We start from the raw sequence: 23,597 nt of genomic DNA, 5'->3' as shown, positions 1-23,597 counted from the left end.
GATCTTCAAAATACGGCTAAAATCAAGCAAAGTTAGCTCACCAAACAATCAGATGAACAAAATATGTAAACTTCGGAGTACATTCCAGTAGTTAGCCAGACAGATTTACGAAGATTTTAGTGAAAATAAAGTCAAATTCGGGAGAACGGACATAGCAGTTGTAGCGTCCATGCGAGCGCGAGGTTAATATTTCGAGAGGGGAGGGGGGTTGGGGTCCACTAAAAACATTTAAAAATAAAAGGAGCTTTCTCCTCTACACTTGTAAAAATGATCTAGATCTATTTTCCTTTTCTGCTTCGCACATTCCCCGGTGAATGTAGCGACGAATGAAACGACTGAGAGAAATTATGAAATAAAAATTATCATTTATTTTGCTATTGTAACATTAATTTCCAATAGTCATAGACTCAAACCGAGAAAATTCACGATATTAGTCTTTCATACTCGGCTCGAACAGCAATATGAATTTATGATTTCTAATAGGCTAAATAGAAAAAAAAGAAAAAAGTGGGAACTGTGGCATACCGTGGGTCACGGCATGAGGGGGGGGGATTTTTGCGCGCTCAATTGTCAGGTATATGACCTAATAGAAACATTTAAAGGATTGTGCCTTTGAACGGATATGTATCTCACTGATCAAATAATGCGAGTGCGAAGCGCGAGCTGAAAATGTGTTATATTCAGACCCCCCCAAAAAAAGCCCATTATAAGCAAATGTTTATAATCGTGAAAATGTACCTGTCTCACTAGACAAACTGTATATTTTAGCTCCAAACAGGGACATTTTAAGGACTATTTAAAAAAAAAGGTATTCATGAAAAGCATACATAATGCTAGCGCCACGTGCTTGCTAATTTTTTTAGAATTACATCTAGTGCTTCATGAGTTTATAAACACATGAAGCACTTTTTGTAGACATTATAGTCATGAACATGATAGTTTCTCACCAATCAAATATTGCGAGCGCGAAGCGCGAGCTGAAAAAATTTGAAATTAAGGCTGAAGAGGGGTAGGATGCACTTAAACCATACGTTTCTCACTAACCAAATGAGTGAGTGATTGAGTGATGGCACCAGCCCCATCATTTGCATACAGACAAGGATGTCCATACAACTATTATGTGAAATTACGCGAAACTTAAAGGGAAGTTCACCCTGAAGAAAACTTTGTTGTAAAAATAGCAAAAAAATAGTAAAAAATATTGGTGAAGGTTTGAGGAAAATCTGTTAAAGAGTAAGAAAGTTATTAGAGTTCAAAATTTGGGATTTGTGACGTCATAAACGAGCAGCTGCCCCATGTGTTATGTAATATAAAATGTATGAATTTCAAATTTTTTATGGTTCCTGATGACTTAATTTTGTTTTCTTTTCATGATCGGGTGTGAAATGATTTGTCTATTGATATACAAAAGTTGTAGTGAAAACCATTTACAATTTTCTGTGAAAATGACATTTCATTGATTTTTTACCATTCGCTATGTAGAAATGCTGCTCGCATATGACGTCACAAATCAAATAATTGAAATTCTAATAACTTTTTTATTATTTGATGAATTTTTCTCAAACCTTCGGCAATATTTTTTATTATTTTTTCTGCTATTTTTACAATAAACTTTTTGTCAGGGTGAACTTCCCCTTTAATGTCATAACTTTCTTATTCTACATCTGATTTTGATGACATTTTCAGTTTCACTTTCTCATTATTTGAGTTTTCTCAAACTTTCTTTGTTCTTCGATATTCTTTGATTTTTCTGTTCCATCACAAGCCTACGTGATCCAAAGGTTTCTTTCCCCTTTAAGTTTATGAAATCTGACAAGCCTATAACATTTTAGACAATATATTTCTTCCCGTTTTCTATTATTAATCCTGGCCTTGTTCTTTTTTTATTTTTTTTCTTCAATTTCCAATTCAGGACCACCGGCCATGCAAGTTTAGCTGAAAATTATGCTTTCATTTCCCGTTCTATTTGCCTCTTCATTTCCCTTTTCTGTCATACTCATTAATTCCTGTTCCATAAGTGCCACTTCGATCCTAATTTATTCCAATGTCTTTATAAATGAATTGAATAAACAAAGAATGAAAATCAAAAAATAATTCGGAATTTTCTTTCTCACATATTCTTCTTTCTTCCCTTTCCCCTCTTTCGTTCCGATACACCCTACAATTTCTTGTCTACTATACTTCATGTATTCTTTCCCTTCTTTTCCCCTTTTCGATATCCCTTTCCCTTTTCTTTTTTTTCATCATTTCCGTTTTTCTGCATTTTCTTCATTCCTTCCTTCTTTTTTCTTTTCTTCTTTATGTCTTACTTTCCCTCTGTCTCCCTTTTCCCACGCGGGGGGCAGACTGCATGCCCCCTCCCCCCCACCTAGTTGTTACGCCACTGTGCATAGTAAGTGTTTCACCACCGAGCTGTAGCTATCAATAGAGCTCTATTATTGTATGGTTTCACCGAAACAATGTAAGTGGTCTGAATTCGGACAAACACGCCCATTGAATTTAAAAAAACAGCTTCTTCTTCCATCCGGCTTCAAGGTGATGAGGAAATACCTTGGTCACTTTTGCTCTACGGCGGCCGTACGGCTAGTCTAAAACAGCCGTTTTAACATTATTTGTACCAACTACATATAGGTGGTTTGAATTAAAATTAATAAAACGGCTGTTTTCGACTCGCCGTACGGCCGCCGTGGAGCAAATGTGACCAAGGTGTAACCGCACTGGTCCAGTGTGCATTTGTGGAACTTTTCACATACTGTTATTTCATAATAAATTATATTTTCTACTCGTAGTAACTGTCATTGCCACAGATCCATATGCAGCTGCTTCAGATATCGCCTAGCCTACCACTGCACGAAGAAGCTGTAATATATAGGCCTATAAACAATTTCAGCTAAAAAAAGAGTGCATGGTTCCACTTCTTCCACTACGGGGCATCGAGGGGTGAGTCTGTTCGCCCATGTCCATCGGTTCGCCGTATTCAGCCAATGCACAGCCTTTGTTGTGGATCGGGAGAATCATGGCTCAAAAGGTCTCCACAAGAATAGTTCAATAGGATTGTTGTAAAAGTCTAACAACCGATATTGTCTGGTCACTATCAATGGCAGTACACACACTGGAACTGGAAGTGAAATAGGGCTGAGCGGCGGAATAGGCCTGTAATATCGTCCTGAGACGGAGAGCTATAGCACGACAAACAAATCACCACGACATGGCCATTTCTCCTACATGTTTATTTGTTCCTCAATCCAAGATATTTCTCGGTGAGTATGATCTGATTTTACTCAAAACAGAGAATCTAAAACGTCCTATATAGGCCTATAGCACACCTTGAGCTGCAACCCAGTGTGTACTGTGTAAATTGATATCGACATACATGTATATTATAATCGTCAGAGTATGAGTGGAAACATATTATATTACAGGCCTGCACGTAGTTGAGGTTTATATCCCGGGGTATATAGAATTGACGGGGGGGGGGGGGCATACCTGACGCCCATGGGGCTATGTTATGCTTTTATTTACATTGGCGTTACAACGGAGGGGGATTCACATGCAGAGAAACGTAGTGGGGAAGAAAAAGAAGAAATGATTTAGTATTGTATTATAATATGTTCAATCAGATCTATCATGTTAAATTGTAATATTATACTGTATGAAATATTTTTTTGAAACATGGTTTGCCTAGGACCTATGTGTTCATCAGTCCTGGACTCCTGGTGCTTGCACTGTCTGTTTATTGAGATAAATAATCATGTGCAAGGGGATCAAATGGTACTAACACATCTCGTTTTCAAGGCAATATTATTACACCAATTTGCTCGCACTTCGAGCTTTTATTAGTTTATGCATATGCATCTTTTATTTCATGACTACTTAAATTAAGTGATTACCCCCTTTTAAAGTCTGAATAAATAATATTTCAATCCGTGATTACATTCATGTTAGTGGATTGGTGAGATATGTATGCTCTCAATGAATTCCTATGAAAAAGTCCCTAAAATGTCGATCCCTTTTTTGGTCAATATTTATAAAAAAAATTCAACTCAGCTTCGCGCTCGCATTGTCCGTTCAGTAAGCTTCGTATCATGATTAGAAAAATTTGCTTATGTAATGTCCCTTAATTTTTAGATCTAAATTAAGAAAAAAATCAGCTTGTGCTTCGTGCTGTAATTTGGTCAGTGAGATAAATATATCCTTTTAATGAAAATGTCTAGTTCAGTATACTTGGCTATGCGCACAAAATAAGTAATTCGAAAGTTTTGCTGGTGCCCCCCATATGCCACGGTACGCAACTGTCTTATTATAATAATAATAATAATAATAGAGGATTTATTAAGCGCATAATAACTGGTCTAGTTCTCTATGCGCTTTACAAATTATGAATAAACAGAACATATATATATATATATATATATATATATATATATATATATTACGATATATATATATATATATATATATATATATATATATATATATATATATATATATACATATACAAGAATAAGTAAATGATTCACAATTACAATACATGTATATATATGTTTGCAATAATTCCGTCTAGCCGTGGGCTTACTTCGTGTCACCAAGGCTCTTCAGTCTTCAAACGAATGGCTTTCCTTATAGCCCAAGACATATGAATGAAATAGCGACCAGTAGACAAGAAGGAAGAAAAATGATGAAAATGAGGGGAGACATGGCAAATTTAAAAACGAGATATCTCCGAGTTAGTAAAAAAAAAATCAGCTCGCTCTTTGCGCTCGCATAAATTGTTCATTGATACACAACTTGATCTTTATTTCAAAACGTGTAGATATTTCAGATCGAAATATTGAAAATATTCAGCTCGCTAACACCTATTATTTAGGAAAATACCCATCATTTCATGATCGGAAAACTCTATTGAACGTCCTTCTTTTAGGTTTACACTATAACAAATATCAGCTGGCGCTTCACACTCAATCCCTTTTATTACTTATTGAGATACATGTCCGTTTGCTTATTGAAAATGTGCTCAATTGTCGAGTGTTCATGTCTGAAAATCAAACTTCTCGGATTGTGCTTTGCGCTCGCGTACTATCCTGTTCAATGTTTGCAAAAGTGCCTCGAAGGTCTGAATATAAAAAAAAAAATCAGCTCGTGCTATTAGTGAGATACTATCCTGTTTATGGTTACAAAGAGTGCACAAGTATTTCAAGTTTTTAGGTCGGAATATAAAACATGTTCAGCTCATGTTTAGGGGTCAATTTGGATTTGGATGTCAAAGAAACTTTAATGCCACCTCGGCTCCCGTCTTGGCGAATGACTTTAATGTATAACCGAAGTCATGCGTGTGAAGGCCAGTTGAACATGTGGCAATATGGTTCACCCAGCGGGTCATGCCATGGGCAGGGCCATGGTAGTCTGCTATGCAGACTCTGAATGGCTCGTGAGGTGGGATCTGCTACTGGTTTGCGAAGCAAACCAGCCTGAAAGGGTGAGCGAAGCGAGCCATTTCAGAGTCTGCTTCTTCTTTGGAAATCTTGTTCCCACGGTCAAAATAAGTCCCACCCACCCAAAATTTCAGAGAGCTTTCATTGGATAACTTCATCTGTCTATCAACCAAATTTTAGGACCCCTGAGGAGTATAGATAATCCCCTACTTTAACCACAGAGCCACGAGCAGGGTTATTATATAATACCCTGGCTCAGGCCATCAGAAAGTGTTTACATATGACATTCCACTGAGCAGCTGCATGTATGGCTCCATTGCCCAAATAGCTCTATTATGGTATTATCATTATCAAACACTTTTCATCATATCTAACTCATTCAATTCAATTCAATCTTTATTTCACAAATAGTATAAAAATACAAGGAAACATCAAATAATGCGATTAGATAATAAAAATAAATTCCGTGGCTTCCAATGAAGGTAATAAGAAACCTGTGAGGCTGGATCACCAAAACATAGTAAAAAACACAACATTAATACAAAACAAAATGTCATATCATTATAATAATTAGTGCAGGAAAAGGGAGGAAAAAACAACAACACATTACAAAGAACACGAGTTGAGGGGTCTATACAGTACAAGTATGCATCGATATCAACTGCGAGAATTAATAATCATTTCCTAGAAAATTTGTATACTGTTTTCTAAAGGGAGATAAAAATTGTGAATTAGTTATTATTTGGGGAATCTCATTCCATTGTTTGGGACCTACATAACCCAGCTTCGTGACTAGACCTGATAGACCATAAATGAAATTTATTGGAAGAACGGGCATTATGGTTATGAACTTGATTACTGTATTGAAAAAAAGATCTGAAAACTCTACATGGGTAGCAACCTCTGCTTGTACGTATACATAAATATTGTGAGTTCTATCTTATTAATATCATAAGGACAGTTTCTTATAAAGTTCAAGACCACCCAAGGAAAATGGGAAAATGCTGACTTGAATAAATACTGAAAAATCAAACTAGCATATAGTGCAAAAAATTTCATCAAAATCGAATGTAAAATAAGAAAGTTATGACATTTCAAAGTTTCGCTTATTTTTAACAAAATAGTTATATGAACGAGCCAGTTACATCCAAATGAGAGAGTCAATGATGTCACTCATTCGCTATTTCTTTTGTTTTTTATTGTTTGAATTATAGAATATTTCAATTTTTACGAATTTGACGATTATGACATCCTTGCCTGAAGCACAAAATGTTAAAATAATGGAATTCTACGTGTTCAGGGAGGAATGAAACTTCATTTCACATGAAAATGACAAGAAAATGAAAATATTTCGTATTTCATATAATAAAATACAAAAGAAATAGTGAGTGATGTCATCAGTTCCTCATTTTCATACCGACCGAAGAGATGTGCATATAACTGTTTTGTGAAATGAAGCGAAACTTTAAAATGCCATAACTTTCTTATTTTACATCCAAGTTTGATGAAATTTTCAGTGTTATGCTTGTTGAAATTTTCTCATTTTGTTCAAATCAAGTTTTTCTTGAGGTGGACTTGTCCTTTAAATAAATGCGCGGATGGTGCTAGGTAATGGAAATTGGTAATTATTCTTAAGTTTCTTTTGAATTTTGAATATTGAGTCCAAATTCATATGAGGTTACATTGGTATTGCAATATTTTAAATAAGAGCGAATCATGGAATGGTATAAAGTTATCAGATTTTTATGAAGCAAACTACGCTTAAGTTAGTAAATTAAACCAGTATTCCTTAAAACATGTATCATAATGGTACTTAAACTCGAAATATTATCCAACTCAAAAACACCATAGAGTTCAGAACTTGAATAATAGATAGTTTACAAAATGAAAATCTTAAATTTCAAGATTGTAAGTTTGTAAACTATCATACTTTAAATCAAACAGGATAGCTTTTATTATTTTGTTATTATTTATTTATTATTATTTTGTTCCTGTTTGGAATTAACTTCTAACCACAGTTTGTTGATTGGACCTGGGACCTTGTATGTATATTCACTTCTCCATGCATGCTACTGTATTCAACCTGTTTTACTGTTATGTTTACAGCTCGGTTTGATATTAATTAGCCTTAATCAGCATCATTTAAGTTGTCATGCCCAGCAACATTCGTTCACCTTTGTATTGAAAGTGCTTTTATGCCAGCCATAATACCAGTGGTAAAGACGTACAGTTATGTATGTGACAAATCTGGTACTTTCAATTCAAACCAATAAGTATGCTGAATGACAATGTTGGCATTTTTTTATATAAACTTAAATCGGATTTATTTGATTTAAATAAGATTTTTTAAATTTTAATATGATTTTTTCTAACAGATTTTTTTTAAAACAAAGCGCAAACACCCAAAATTTAACCCTTTACACTGACATCAATTTTAAGATCATACATTTCACCACTAAGAATATTCTTAACTATATTTCATAATCAAATCCAGTCAAAATATAATTTACAGAAAATATTAAAGCCATGAATAGGCTGACATTTTCTGCTGTGTCTAAAGTGAATGTCGAGAGCTTCTACTGATTGGTTCAAAGGAACTGTCTTGGTACAGCTAATGCTGCAAAGTTGGTGTTCATTTTAAAACTCTGAACATTTAATGAGAATCAGTTTATTTGGAAGAATTCCATGACTCAGAGATTCAAATTCTCCAAAGAGAAACATTTTTTAAATCTTATTATCAAGCCCATGATTGAAGATCATAATGTTAAAGAAAACTGCACTTATCTTTTGTTTGTTTCAACCCCAAGTTGTTCTTTGAGCCAAATTGGAACAACTGTTTCAAAGCATTGGCTTGCAAAACTTTGACCGACTGCATTCAAACTTAAAGAAATGGACCAGGCTGAAAATATTCACGTCTAGATAAATAGAGTAAAATGATGAAAATTTCACAAAAATTTGATGACAAATAACGAGGTTATTGTATTTTAAACTTTATCAGTATTTTGTGAAAAACAGTTATATTTACATCGTCATGAATATTCATTTGGTGGGTTAATGATGTCACATCCCATCTTTCCTTTTTCTTATAACACGAAATCATAATTATTTCATTTTTTCATACATGTGTAAATAATGTGTCTCCATTATGATGAAATAAGTTGCGGCAATAAATAACTAATGTACTTAATTAGTTCTCAAATCAATTTTTTTAGTTCTTGGTAAATTCTTTTCTTAATAAACCTAATATCATATAATTATGATAAAAAGAACAAGTGGAGATATGCCACCATCAGCCCAACTAATGGATATTCATGAAGACATGCCTAGTTTCACCGGAAAGATGGAAAAGAAATCTTTAAAGTTCAATAACTTTGTTCTTTGTTATGCGATTTTGATCACATTTTCAGCATTTTGAATTTTACTCTATCAATCAGTGAGATATAAATTTCTCCATCCTGGACAATTCCTTTAAGTTCTTCTTTGAGCCATAGTTGGAACTATTGGACTATTTCAAAGCATTTGCTTGCAAATTTTTGACAAACTTGCAAGTTGATTTAAATGATTTCTTTCACAATAAAACTTGAATACCTGCAGTATTTGGCAGTTGTTAGAAGTTTTGCAAAAAATAAGAAAACGGGTTCCCTTATACTACTGTGTCGGCCTATTTATTTGAATAAGACATATAAAAGAATAAAATGATAAACTATTTTTTTACATTCTTAAAAATTTAAATGTTGTATTATTCAAACAGTACAAATACAAAAGAAAAAGTGAGTGAGTGACATCATCGACTCTATGATTTCCATATCACTGAATTGTCCACGTACCTAAGGGCCTTTTCATAAAGCTGTTAATAAGTTAAGGGCGATTTTAAAGGACATATCCACCCCAACAAAAACTTGATTTGAATACAAAGAGAAAAATTCAACAATCATAACACTAAAAATTTCATCAAAATCGGATATAAAATAAGAAAATTCTGACATTTCAAAGTTTCGCTTATTTTTAACAAAACAGTTATATGAAAGAGCCAGTAACATCCAAATGAGAGATTCGATGATGTCACTCACTCCCTATTTCTTTTTATTGTTTGAAATATGAAATATTTTGATTTTCTCGTCATTGTCATGTGAAATGAAGTTTCATTCCTCCCTGAACACATGGAATTCCATTATTCTAACATTTTGTGCTTCAGGCAAGGAGGTCCTAATCATCAAATTCGTAAAAATTGAAATATTGTATAATTCAAACAATAAAAAACAAAAGAAATAGTGAGTGAGTGACATCATCGACTCTCTCATTTGGATGTAACACTGGCTCGTTCATGTAACTATTTTGTTAAAAATGCGCGAAACTTTGAAATGTAATAACTTTCTTATTTTACATCCGATTTTGATGAAATCTTTAGCATTGTGCTTGTCTGATTTTTCTCTGTTGATTCAAATCAACATTTTTCTGAGGTGGACTTGACCTTTAAGAACGACTAATGATCCTCTCTTACGCGATAAATCATCGCCAATATATATACTATTTACCACAAGAAAGGATCACCAATCGTTCTTAAAGTCGCTCTTATACGAACAGCTTTATTAAACACCCACCGGTTTGTGAAAAATAAGCGAAACTTTAAGATGTTTTATTACTATCCTATTTTACAGTCAATTTTGATGCAGTTTCCAGCGTTATTCTTTGATTTTCTCTATTTTTATTCAATTAAACTTTTTTTCTGGGGTGGATATGACCTTTAAAGCAATGATTTGAAAAAATAATCATCATAGTGATTTAAATCAGCCAATCCTGCTGAATGAACTGAATATGAAAACAATTAGCTTTGTCAACACATGCAATGTCGATGCCAAAGATGTGAAAGTTGCATATAGTTATGCCCGGGAGCTACATGTATATGCCTTGATGTTTTTTAATTACCTGTTTACTAGTGCAAATTGCTTACATGTATGTGCCCCATTGGTTTGAAGGATAATTATTTCGTTTCCAAATATTAATTTGTTGGATTTGAATTGTGGAAAGTAGGTCAGATTTTTGTTGTTTGTTAAATATGTGCTTACCGGTTATATTGGCTGTAGTGTATGCTATTTATATCATTTCATAGGCGGATCCAGGGTGGGCCCGAAGTGTCCGCCCCCCTTATATTGGCAGAACTAAAAGAAGGAAAAAGGCGGAAATAAAAAAGAAAAAGAAGGGAGAAGAGAGGAAGAAGATAAAAAAGAGAAGAAAGACAAGAGAATAAGATAAGGTCAGGGGAACTCCGGGAAAATAACAAAAATATGTAAAATTTTCGCTCCCGCTTCGCGCTGACATTGCCTGTTCGATGAGATACATATCTTATTTCAGTTCGGACATCGAGCTTTCATTATTTGTTTTACAAATGATATTTTTCTTCATAAGTGCTTTGTAAAATGTCCGTTTTATGGTGTGAATATCAACATTTTCAGCTTTCGCTGTGCGTTCGCATTATGTAATTTGTCAAGTACTGTACATATTGTCTTTGTGTATTACATTAAAGTTTCAAAATATCCCTTCTGAGGTGTTTGATTTTGAAAAAGTAGGCATATGAGCTAGCGCTCTGCGCTAGCATTTTTGATTGGTAGGTCCAGTATAGAAAACGGTTCTGTACATTAATCAATAATGTAGAAATGATAAAGATACATCATTTAAAAACAGGATATTTAAGGAAGGGAAGAAGAATGAGAGAGCAAGTGAAAGATAAAACGAAAATAAAAATAAGAAAGAAGGAAAGGAAAGAATGAAAGAGTAAAAGAGAGAGAAAGAGAAAAAAATTGAAAAATTTTAGAAAGAAAGAAAGAAAGAAAAAGAAAGTAAGGGGGTCACAGGAAAAGAAGAAGAGAAAAAAAGAAAGAAAACCGAAGAGAAGAAAGAAATAGGAAAAGAAAAAATCAAGAAGAATCAAAGGGAAAAAAAGGAAAACGAAAAAGAAAGGAAAAGAAAGAAAGGGCAATGTTTATTTTTATGTCGCTTATTAGGCCCAATTACATGACGGTGGTGATCTTCTACATATTCATATTCTGTATACACGTTCCTCTCTGCATGGAGTGTTATAGCAGATATTTCCAAGCAGATATCATCTCACTCCTTGATATTTCAAAGTATAACACATATGTATCTACCCATGTATGTTATGTATAACCATAGAGCTATTAACAGAAGGAGATCTGACTCTCTCAAACGCTTTGCCCCATGCGTGGCACCGCTAATCCCCTCTCAGCAGGGTCCCTCACGGCGCACTACAGAGGCCGCTCGTAAATCAGATAAGCACAGAGATACGATCTTACGTATACGTAAGCTCCCGAAGGGAGCTAGAGAGGCAACTCTTTTCGCGCGTTTTTGATTTTCCATAGGTTTTGTACATAACAAACATGGCTGCCATTTGTCCAATTTGAAGGTTGATTTTGGAAGGTCAATGTTTAATTCATGAGTAATGACGTCAAAATACGCACAATGCACTTGTATGATTGGATAAAACGCTAATGTTTTATTCATGTACTCATGCATTAAACATTTTTTTCCGTCCCACAATTCCCTACGATATCTGTGCGAAGTGTCGTTCTTTTTGATTCTGCGAAATTCAACTTTTTGAAATACAATAGCAAGTCTAATTATCTGTTTTTAGAATTGATGTTTGAAATCATGATTTCTGAGTGAACTTCAAAGGAGCAGAAAATCTTGGAGGAGACATTAATATCAATCTAATGACATTCCATAGGAATAAAAGTAAGTTAAGTTCAATTCCTTACTTTGATCTTAGTTGATATTGTAATGTGTTTGCTGGGGTTCGGCGTCGCATGCATGGCTTTATGTGCAGTTTACAACGCAAACCACAATTTCCATACTTCCATTTCTTTTTCCTGTCTGATCCTAAATAAGTCTGAAATCTGACTGACATATTTTCTCAGAAAATAACATAGTTTTTCGTAGAACTAAGTTGGTTAATTGGGATGCTTCATGTCCGCCCTTATTAAATCTGTATTTCAGTTCTTATTGTCAAATATCAGGGGTAGATGTGGACTTGTTTACGGCAAAGCTGCATCCAAATTAAGCCAAATACCGTATATAGCCAGAGCGGGATGCGGACTTTGATATCGCCGGTGCCAGCCGGCTGCGAAATTGCCGATGTAGGCTAGGTCATTAGGTGTTGTAAATTAATTGTCAAACAAGCTTGAGTTGAAATTTGAAGTTATAGGCCATGGGCCTAGTACTGATTTTTCGACACCGCTATTTCAATATAATTATCTGCATTTAAAATGAAATGAAATGAAATCTAAATGAACTGAATCTGTTTGGAATGATATTGGTAGATTTTGCCATGGCATGGAATGATTTGAGACAGATGTTAACGTTTTTCTTTTTTAAAATAAAAGTAAGGCCCTAGGATAGGTCTAACTTAGATATAGATTTCTAAAAATAAAATTCTAGACCTGTCTGGTTCCACTTTTTCTACAAAGATTTAAGTTAACTTTATTTTAATTCCTGGCTGGACCATTGGACTAAAATATAATTAGCCTAGCAACGTAGTTTAATGATTTTTTTTTCGGGGGGGGGGGGGGGGGGTAACATTTCTTTGTCAGGGTTCAAACTGCTCAATTGTTTTTTGGAAGGGTTGAGAAAATTTATAGTGCCCTATTTTGAATTGTTTAAGTATAAGGCTAAGCAAAGAGAGCAGCTGATCCAATTGATTTATCTTTATTGTCCTCACTTGGTGTTATTTGTGGTGAAAGGCAAAGGGTCATTTAAACCTGCCAGCAAGTGAGCTAACCCTATTTTTAAATAAAAATCAAACTTAAGAGGAACTCACTTAACGTAGAGATTCAAATCAGACATGTTTATAGACTAGTGCAAAAAATTTAATGATTGTATCGCACTGATGAATGAGCGAGAGCCATATCACAAAAATGATAATTATCCTACATCTGTCAAAGCTGGCTTGGTGTATATATATATTGAAGATTGACAAAAGACCTCACTATAGTAGGCCATGTATGCTTGAACCATTTAGTTTTTGGTCAAGACCTGCTTTTTTCTAGTTGGGAATTGTGAAAGCTGGAAACTCTGAAAAAATTGTTTTAAGAGAGGAATTTTGTTTTTCACTTTTGAAATTTTTAACTGTAAAGTATTGTATGTATATTGAATTGCAGATCCAATGGGATCCAGTTCTTAGCAGTCCCAGCCTAGTCAGAAGTACAAAGTCAAATACCATTTGCACATCACCAAGAGGTACAATCTGATGAGTAACAGGATATCTGATCTAAAAGCTTGCCAGGTATGCTTGTTTTCATAAAAATATAAAAAACCTATTTTTTCTGAATCATGTTATCCCATAAAGTAAAGCTCCATGATGAGATAATATTCTTTTGGATTCAAATTCACCAGTATTTCCATCATTATCAATGCATACTTATTGTCCATTTCTTTTAGCTATATTAATCATACATAAAATCACTTTAAAACTCAGTTTCTCTGAAGACAGAATTAAAAAAGGACAAAATATTGAGATTAATCTTTCGATATATATTTGAATGGGTTTTCACACTTAATAAAAAAAGTTATATGAATAATGATCTATAATAGTGATCTATGATTTTTATCTGGCAACATAAGTTACTACATGTGCATTTTCTAAATAATATTGCATGGAAGAGTAGGGGCTCATAAAAAGTTTAAAACTTCTAAATAAACTGGACTAGATGAGTAAGAATAATTTATATCAGCAGTTCATTTGGTTCCTTTCTCTTTTTGTTTACTATGCAGGTTTCACAAGCTGTTTGAGTATCACCAGGGCAGATCAAGACGAAATATGAAGGCCAGGTTCATAAAAAGCAGTTTCTTCATTGCAATTACAGATTTAAAAACTTGAATGAATTTAAATAAATGTGTCAATACATATTGAATGCTGCTTAAACTACACATCTGTTGAAAAAAAGATTAATTGGAGTATAGATATTTAGGTCCATAGGTTTCACACAAGATTAAAATATTTTTCCAAAGGGCACACTTACCCCCCCCCCCCTTATTAATGTTCTAATCATCTACATGTAGTACTTATAGTAGTGAAAGCACTTTGAATAATATTAGTAGTTTGAAAGGGATAGGTTGTATTCTGGTTATCTAAACAATGCAGAATGGACCTTTACTGAGGTCTGGGCTATGTAACATACATGCCTACAGACATATAAAGGTGATAAGAAATATTGGATTTTCATTGAAAAAATGTGCATAATAAAAACAATGTGACAGAACAAAGGGCGAAGAAATCACTCTCAGTCCAGGACCCCAATTCATTAAAGGGGAAGTTCACCCTAAACAAAACTTTGTTGTAAAAATAGCAGAAAAATTAGTAAAAAAACATTGGTGAAGGTTTCAGGAAAATCCGTTAAAAAGTAAGAAAGTTATTAGAGTTCAAAGTTTTGGATTTGTGACGTCATAGTAGACGAGCAGCTGCCCCATGTGTTATGTAATATAAAATGCATGAATTTCAAATTTTGTATGGTTCCTGATGACCTAATTTTGTTTTCTATTCAAGAATCAGTTTCAATTTTCTGAGAAAATGACATTTATTTGATTTTTTACCATTCGCTATGTATGAATGCTGCTCGCATATGACGTCACAAATCAAATAATTGAAATTCTAATATCTTTTAATTATTTGATAAATTTTTCTCAAACCTTTGGCAATATTTTTTATTATTTTTTCTACTATTTTTACAATAAACTTTTGTCAGGGTAAACCTCCCCTTTAAGACTAACTACTATTCTAACTTTGAAATTCTGGTAATTACTATGGAAACATTAAAGCAACAGATCAAAATTGGGGTTCCCATGCTAGTTGCTAGTTACATTTGGGGCCAATTTACCATAATTGAAGTCTTTATGAAACAAGAACCTCTATGTATTGCTGGACATTAAGCTGTTGAATTCATTTTCTGGGGGAAGTGAAAAGTTGTACTATTTTTTTTTTTCGTTTTTAATCTCTTTGTTTTTGTAACACTGTATTGTCGATGTCCCATATAATGAACTAGATTAGCTCTGAAAATAAAAGAATTTGTTGGAAATAGAACACAGCTCTAGCAGCACTTCACAACAATAGACAATAAGCAACTTTGTTACTGATTTTCTAATGTGCAGATTTGGGAAGGCACTCTTTAGAGAAATGTGGCAATGTGCTCCTTTTTTTATGAAGTGTCCCCGATTAGATTAGCAGGCTATTTCTTGTCAGCAAATGCTAAAATAATGATTTGATATTTGAGTAACTGACTTTGAGAGGTATATCGATAATCTTTTTATTAATGGCATCCTTGATGCCCCCCTTATATTGACTATGTAAGGCTTATCAATAACTATGTAAGTGAATATACATACTTATTTTTTTTCTATTTTTTTTCTCTAGATTTTACCAAAAAAATACATCCCGTCTCTTGTAATATCTTTGCAATTTCTTTTGCACTCATTATAGGCATTTTGCTGATGTAATTTGATGCTTTGGTGAGAAAAAAGAGAAAAAATATTTTTATCATGTATTCAAAAATTTATTAATTAATAAACATTTTAATTTGAAATATTACTTTCTAATCTTGATATTCGTGATTTAATTAATCCACCAATTTATATTCCGTGAAAGATATGTGATGATGATGTTATTGCTACCAAACTGTGTTGTGATGAAATAGCACTGAAGATTACTTCTATATGACTGGAATATGATGGTGCTACTGATTGATTGATTCTGTATGTCGGGTATCCATGGGTATAATACTAGTACAACAGGTATTTAGTATCAAAATAACATGCGTGGCAAGATAGCCCATGAAAGCCATTGCAACATGGCATACTGTGACATTCAGGTGCAGCCGAATTAAAGACATGAGGGCCGTCACCAGCTTTTTTCTAGGGGGGGTGCTTTTTATGAAAAAAAACACAAAAACACAAAAAACAACGTATTAACTCAATTTCATGCAGTTATATAGCCCGCCGGCCAGATCTTTTTCAAAAGAGCCCTCAAGTATCCCTACCCCCCCCCTCCGGTATTTTTTTTTTTTTTTTTTTTTGTTCTGAAGGGGGGTGCGTTCGCACCCTCCGCACCCCCCCTGGCGACGGCCCTGGACATGAATGAGTTTGATTTAAAAGTGGGATAGGAATTAAAATGAAATGAGAATAATTGTTTGCTCACATGATTATGTGGAATGTGTGTGTGTGGAAGAGAGAGAGAGAGAGGGGGGGGGGGTGGAATCGATAGAGAAATATAGGGGGTGGGCAGGTACAAAATTTTTATTTTATTTGGAAGTGACCTTTAAGATAGCCTTGATGAGAGCAAATACATGGGGGGGGGGTACTGGGCTCTCTTTTGCTCCCATCCCAAACTCAGACTTTAAAAAAAAAAATCTTCATAAGATTTGCACCAGATTGTTCATTTCAATTTCAAAATAAAGACAAAATGACCTGATTGCTCTCTTGCTCAGATTTTTCTCATCATTTTAAGTATTTACCCCACCCCCCAAAAAAATAATAATAATAACCAAATATTTGTGGCTATTCATGATGTGTAATGAAAATAATGGGCAGTGATGAACACCAATAGAGCAAGCAGATCCCTAAGTTCAATCCTACTAATGAATCTCTTGTAAGCTTCCAAAATGTCTTCCAGGGAAATATCTAGCAAATAAATAAGGGAATTAATTGATGTAGTAATAATCGCGAAAAAATAAAAAATATGTAAACAAGAAAAGATGAATAAACAACTGAATACCTTGAGGGGGTGAACGGGGGATCGATCAATGACATGAATTTACCAAAGACGCAGCTCTATGAATACATTTCATATTCAATCACGTCGCGTATTATGCTAATTTGTGACAATTTGCTTATTTGCATATTTTTACGCTGTGCGCGCAGGCCAATTTATGACCACGCCTCTGTTTCGCTGGTGTGCCATGAAGTTGCGGTGTCCATAGCCTTGTACGCGAAAAATGGGAGCAGTGTGCACTTTTGACCTTCCAAAATTTCCCCATGTCTGACCGGATGCAGAAGCGGAGTTTCCACCCCCTGCAGATAAGGAAAGTTGATCGACGCGATCAACAGCTCGGGTTTGCGCTTGCGCAGTAGTGTTTTCACCCATAATGCATTTCACATCGGCTTCACGAATTTTATGCAAACATGGCGGCTCACGATTTCGAACGTCGTGATTTCGAAGACGAAAATCTGATTTTGGAACCAGCTGAAAGCAGGACTGACCAGATTTCACAAAAAGAAATACGGGACAATCGACAAAGTACGCTGCATGAGCGGTCGACCGAGCCAGGTCTTAAAAAAGATCAACAAAGGAGGCTACACGGTGTTCGACTTGGGGAAAAATGTACAGAATTGGAAGGTGGGGGGGGGGGGGGGGGGTGAACGAAAGAATGAAGGAGGGAATGAAAAGGTGTAAGAAAAGAGTTGAATTGAGAACGGATAAAAAGAAAAAAATGAAGGGGAAAATGAAGGAAAAAATAAAGAAAAAAAGGAATGTTAGAATAAAATGATGAAAGATAGAATAAAAGAAAAAAATGTTTCCGTCATTATTTGAAATGAATTTAGAAGGAAAGAAAAAGAAAAGAAGGGAAGATGTGTGAAAGAAAACATAAGGGAGAGAAATAAAAGAAGCAAGAAAAAAGGATGAGGAAAGAAAGAACGAATAAAAGAAAAAATGCTTCCTTTATTCTTTGAAAGAAAGACGGGACAATCAACAAAAAAGATCAAAAAGATACACAATGTTAGACATGTGAAAAATATAAAGAATTGAAAGGGAGGGTAAATGAAGGAGAGAAAGAAAAGACAAAAGAAAAGGAAAGGAAAAATGAACTGAAGGGGAAAATGAAAAGAAAAACATTAAAGAAAATTAGAATAAAAGAAGGATGAAAGAAAGAATAAAAGAGAGAAAAAAGGTTTCCGTCATTCTTTGAATATAGAAAGACAAAAAAAGAAAGGAAGGGAAGATGAATAGATGTGTGAAAGACAAAATAAAGAAGAGAAAGGAAAAAAGAAAGTGAGAAAAAGGGGAGGAAAGAAAGAATGAAGGAAAGAAATATTTTCCTTCATTCTTTGGAAGAAAGAAACAAAGAAGAAAATAGGAAGGGAGGAAGGAAGGGAAAGAAATAATAAGGGAAAAGAATTGGAGGGAAAAATAAAATAAAGAATGAAAGAAAGGAGAAAAGAGAGGGAGGAAAGAATGAAGAGATGAGAGAATGACAAAAAGAGAAAATAATGGAAGGAGAGAACGAAAAAGGGGAGAGGAAGTGAGAAGGAAGCAAAGAAAAGTTTAAGGAAAGAAAGAATGAATGAATTCAGGAAATAAGGAATGGAAATTTGATAAAGAAAAGTAACAGAAAGAAGGAAAGAAAGACAAATGAACAGAGAGAGAAAGGTTCAGGAAAAAAAGATCGGAAATAAAGATAGATGGAACAAAAAAGGGCAAGCAGGAAGGATATAAGGATGAACAAAGAATGATACAAAAGAAAAAGGAAAAAAGTTCAAACTTCAAGCAAACAAAAAAATCAAGTCATCTAACAAAAATCATAATGAAGTTTGGTGTTTTTTAATATATTTTCAGAATTTTGAAAAACTAACATTATTTAGAAATGAGTAAAATTTTAAAGTGAAACATTGTCAAACTTAAAAATTAGATGAAACAGCGGCATCATACACAACAAGACTCAAAACGAAAGCTGAAACAACAAGATCTAGTTATGAAAACTAAATAATTGTTCCACCGATTATATCTCCAAATTAGTTTCATTGTTATCTCTGCTTCGTCATCTGTTGGTTATTTGATGAAAAAAATCACTACATTCTGTTCAATATTCTTAAATACGGGACAAAAAGGCGTCCCGGGAAGGGTTTGTCGGGACGCCGGGACAAAGGAGCAAAATACGGGACAATCCCGGGAAATACGGGACGTCTGGTCACCCTGGAAGGGAGGGAGGGAAATAAAGAAAAAAGGACACAAATTAGAAGGAAAAATAGAATAAAGAATGAAAGAAAGGATGAAAGAGAGGGAGGAAAAATTAAGGAGAGAATTTAAAAAAGAGAAGGATCGAGAAAGAATGAAAAGAAAAGGGAGAGGAAGCAAAGAAAAGTGGAAAGAAAAAATGAAGGAAAAAAGGAAATTTAAAATAGGACGGAGAGTAAGACAAACAAGGAAAGAAAGAAAAATGAACAGAGAGAGAAGATCAGGAAAGAAAGATAGGATGGAATAAAAAAAGGGGCAAAGAGGAAGGATAGAATGATGCCAGGAAAAGGATATGAAAGAAAGAAAGAAAAAAAGTACAATCTTAAACAAACAAAAAATCTCCTAATCTAACAAAAATCATGATATTCAATGTTTCTTAATATATCTAGAACAGAAAGAGAATGTTTTAGAAATGAGGGGGGGGGGGGTCAGGCGTCCGGACACTTTATATTTTGGAAGCCTTTTTTTTTAGATAAATTCTAGATAAATTTATTTAGCTTTATTTGACATCCGACAACTACCCCCCTTCCCTTTCCATTCTCTTCATCGCAATTCATCCTTTTATATTCAGCAAACGCTTTGTCAAAGCGACCGCCCCATCCGCCCCCCTCCCCTCTCTCTCTCTCTCTCTGACTTTCTCTTCAGTCTCATCCCGCCCCTTCCTCCTCTCCTTAAAAAACCCCAAGCAAATAGACCATAAACGTGGACAGTGAAATCCCACTGCACATTTTAAAAGGCTGTTATGAGCAAAACACTGCAAATAATAAGATTTCCATGAAAAGGAGATTATCATAGGAAAGATATCTTGGAATTTACACAACACTGTGAGGGCCAAAAAGCTTTGTGATTTCCTAAATACCTATACTTATTACGGAGAAAATTCAATGAGTACCCCTTGTGAAGTCCTTGAGAAAGAATCGACGAACACATCCCACTTCATCACAGAAGACAGTTTTAGCCCTACATAAGCGCCGGAGGCGCGGGAGGGGGGGGGGGAGTGGGGGCACTTGTCCCACCCCCTCATGAATTATAATCGGGGAAAACGAGTTTGCCTGACAAAGTTCTAACAAAGAATGGGCGCATTTTGACTTTTGTTCTAATATGGATTATGGTAACATATACATCTTTTTTCATATATCGACTTGGCGAAATAACGTGTCTCGGTCGCCATGTTAACATGATCATAAACGTTACCATGTTTATGGGGTTATCATGCCTACTTAAAAATTATCTTGCCATCTCTACAAGTCGATGGCAAGACTTCTTTAGGCCTATACATGTTTGGGATAGTTGAAATACCATCAAAACTTTGAAAGAATATGGATATACACTCGGCAAAAAAAGTTCTTGGACACTTATAAAAGTTAAAATATTCCATAGAGATATAATGAAAGGCAAATTATTGTATGTCAACATGACCAGACAATATTCCTCTTCCAGTATGACATGACATTTTCATGTGAACAGCAATGCATGGGTGGTTAAATGCATTAAAAAGTAGCAATGTCAGTAAAAGAAGATTGCAAGAAATGGCTAATGATCATGGCCATCCTTTAGGCATACATTCAACAATTTCAACAGGTGGTTATCATTTGAATTGAATGCTTAGGGATGCATCATGAGATGCATGATGAGATGGATCATTTGGACACCCACTTTCAAGATGAAGCTTTCCAACCAAGAGCGTGCAAGTGCAATAGGAATGTTGCAGTCTGAGCAGTCATTTAGACAAGTGGCTCGATATTTCCAAGTTTCACCAACAACAATTTCAAATTTGAACCATTGGTATTGGGTCGCATTTCATAAGTTGGGTATGCAAAAAGGGTGGCGTATGAACAATTTTCCACACGGTGCCATGGATAAATTGTTGCTACATCACAGCATCTTGACCAAATTTATTGAGTAAGATCTCATTTTAAAGCTAGAACTATAGGCTAAATATATTACTATGAATTAGATCAATACAATATCAGGAACAAAAACTATAGCACATTAAGTTTGAAGTAACAGGGGTGCAGCAATGAAATACATGTGTATGTCAGCTCTGATCTGCAACCTAATCAATTAGTAAACTGGAGAAATTTGGTTAATTATCTAATTTGTAATCCTAATTTTTAGTGTAAATGTTGTGTATCATTGCAACAAACATTTCTACCCATGATGTTGTCATTTTGCCAAGCATATAAACACAGTGACACGTATTTTTGGGGCAAAAATGTGAAATTAAATACGGTTAATTAATTAGTATAATTAATATGCTTACAATAATAGATAATTATTCAATATTTGGTACAGGTTTAATTATTGATGTTTCAAGATTATAACTGCAAAATACTATAGGGTGATCCAATGTTGCATTAACTTTTGACACCATTTTATGTGCAGCAGGTCCAATTTGAGAAAAACGCATTTCAAAATTCACATTTACATTGACGTCTATGTAATAATTAGCTGTTAATTAGTCATTTTAAGGAAAAATAAAGGTATTTGAGACTTAAAAGTTTTTCATTATTTCGAGAATGGTAATAGCTTTAACATATCAAAAAATAAAAATGTTGACAATTTTTACCCTGTTCGCGAAATTGGACCACCTTATGACATGCGACCATTTGGCTACTGATGAAGACCGCCCTAGCAGTGGTCGACCTAGGGCCACCACCCCTGCAGAAGATAAGAGGATAAGGATAATTTTCTTTTGCTTATGCCAAGATACTGAAATTTGACATTTTTTTCATCGACTAACTTTGACTTAAAATTCCATTGGAATAGTGATGCATCCAAGGTGGATAAATTTCTCTTCACTTTTAGAGTGGTATTTGACTTCAAGTTTGATTTTATCGTTTAAGTGATATTTATGCCACACAAACTTTCACAACTGAAAGAATGACCGTTCTCTTGCAATTTTCTTTTTACTGACATTGCTATTGTTTGCCTGTACGTAACCAGCCGTGCACTGACTGATTCATTTCTTGCAATTTTCTTTTACTGACATTGCTATTGTTTAAAGCATTTAACCATCTATGCATGACTGTTCTCATGAAAATGTCATGTCGTAATAGAAGAGGAATATTGTCTGGTCATGTTGACATACAATGATATGGAATATTTTATCTTTTATAAGTGTCCAAGAACTTATTTTGCTGATTGTATATATATATATATATTTTAGTAATGAATGTGGACATGGGGTAATCAAGTATCACTGATCGTCTTTCACGAATCTTACATGTAGATCACATGATCAAGGTCAAAGGTCATTTTGGGTCAATGATTCTAGCATTTTATTATCATATGAATTGCTTTGTTTTCTTGTCTTTATGAAATTCATCTTTGTCGTTTTCAAAGTCGGACTCTGTCGCTACATAATTATATTCATGATATTGAATCGCGTAACGTAGGCGAGACTGCAAGAAGCATTGTACTTGTTTTTAGAACGAACTTCTATTGTTTCTTCTATAATGATTATTTATTCTTTCATTTGTTTATCTATTCAACATTTATGCTGGATAAAAAATATAAAAAATCGAATGAGCAAAGCTGTTTTCATTGATTTCCTGTTAACATACAGATACAAAATACAATTCCCATTGTATTGTGCTAGATATATCCAAAATGATGGACCCAATACTCTGTTAGAAGAGTAGGGCACGATTGGCTTTGTGTTTAGGAATGGTGGCAAAAGACTGTCACGCTCAGTGATTTGCAAGAAAGAAAAACATCCTCCGTTTTATCTAGATACTGAATGGCATTGCCTTTTGTGAGCGAATGAGCAAGTTTTAGTTGTTGTTGTTTTTTAGATACGTCAATGATAACATTTGCAATATCTTTCTGGTTTACAAATTCAATGTTTCCGCATTGAATGCAATTTATCACGTTTGACTGATTCGACTCTGCTATCAGAGTTCGTAAGAGTTTCCAAATTTATGAAGGTCTACCTTTATTTTTCAATAGAGTTTCAGTAACATAGTCTCATATTTGCGAATAACAGTTGTTACATGGTTTCGAGATGCTTTATACGTATTTTAACCACTATGAAGTCTAGTTACTCCAGCTTTTGCTTTAAGTTTGTCCCTTTCTCCCATGATCATTTCCTATTCCACTATTTATCGAAGGACTATAAGAGCACCTCTCTTCCTAACGCGCCTATATAT

The 23,597-nt window shown here is 34.4% G+C and overlaps 1 protein-coding gene across 1 annotated transcript in view; it reads left to right on the top strand.

Annotated features, from left to right (window-relative positions):
- Window positions 1–2,687: 2,687 nt before the first annotated feature.
- LOC121417892 (nose resistant to fluoxetine protein 6-like) overlaps window positions 2,688–23,597 on the top strand; it is a 55,334-nt gene continuing 34,424 nt past the window's right edge. Inside the window, exon 1 of the mRNA XM_041611630.1 lies at window positions 2,688–3,260. Within this exon, the coding sequence (XP_041467564.1) occupies window positions 3,209–3,260 (52 nt within the window). The 5' untranslated portion in view covers window positions 2,688–3,208. The remainder of the gene's footprint in view (window positions 3,261–23,597) is intronic.

This window comes from Lytechinus variegatus, chromosome 1 (genome assembly GCF_018143015.1).
Source record: "Lytechinus variegatus isolate NC3 chromosome 1, Lvar_3.0, whole genome shotgun sequence".
Classification (NCBI taxonomy): Eukaryota; Metazoa; Echinodermata; class Echinoidea; order Temnopleuroida; family Toxopneustidae; genus Lytechinus; species Lytechinus variegatus.
This window is presented reverse-complemented; position numbering and strand designations above follow the sequence as displayed.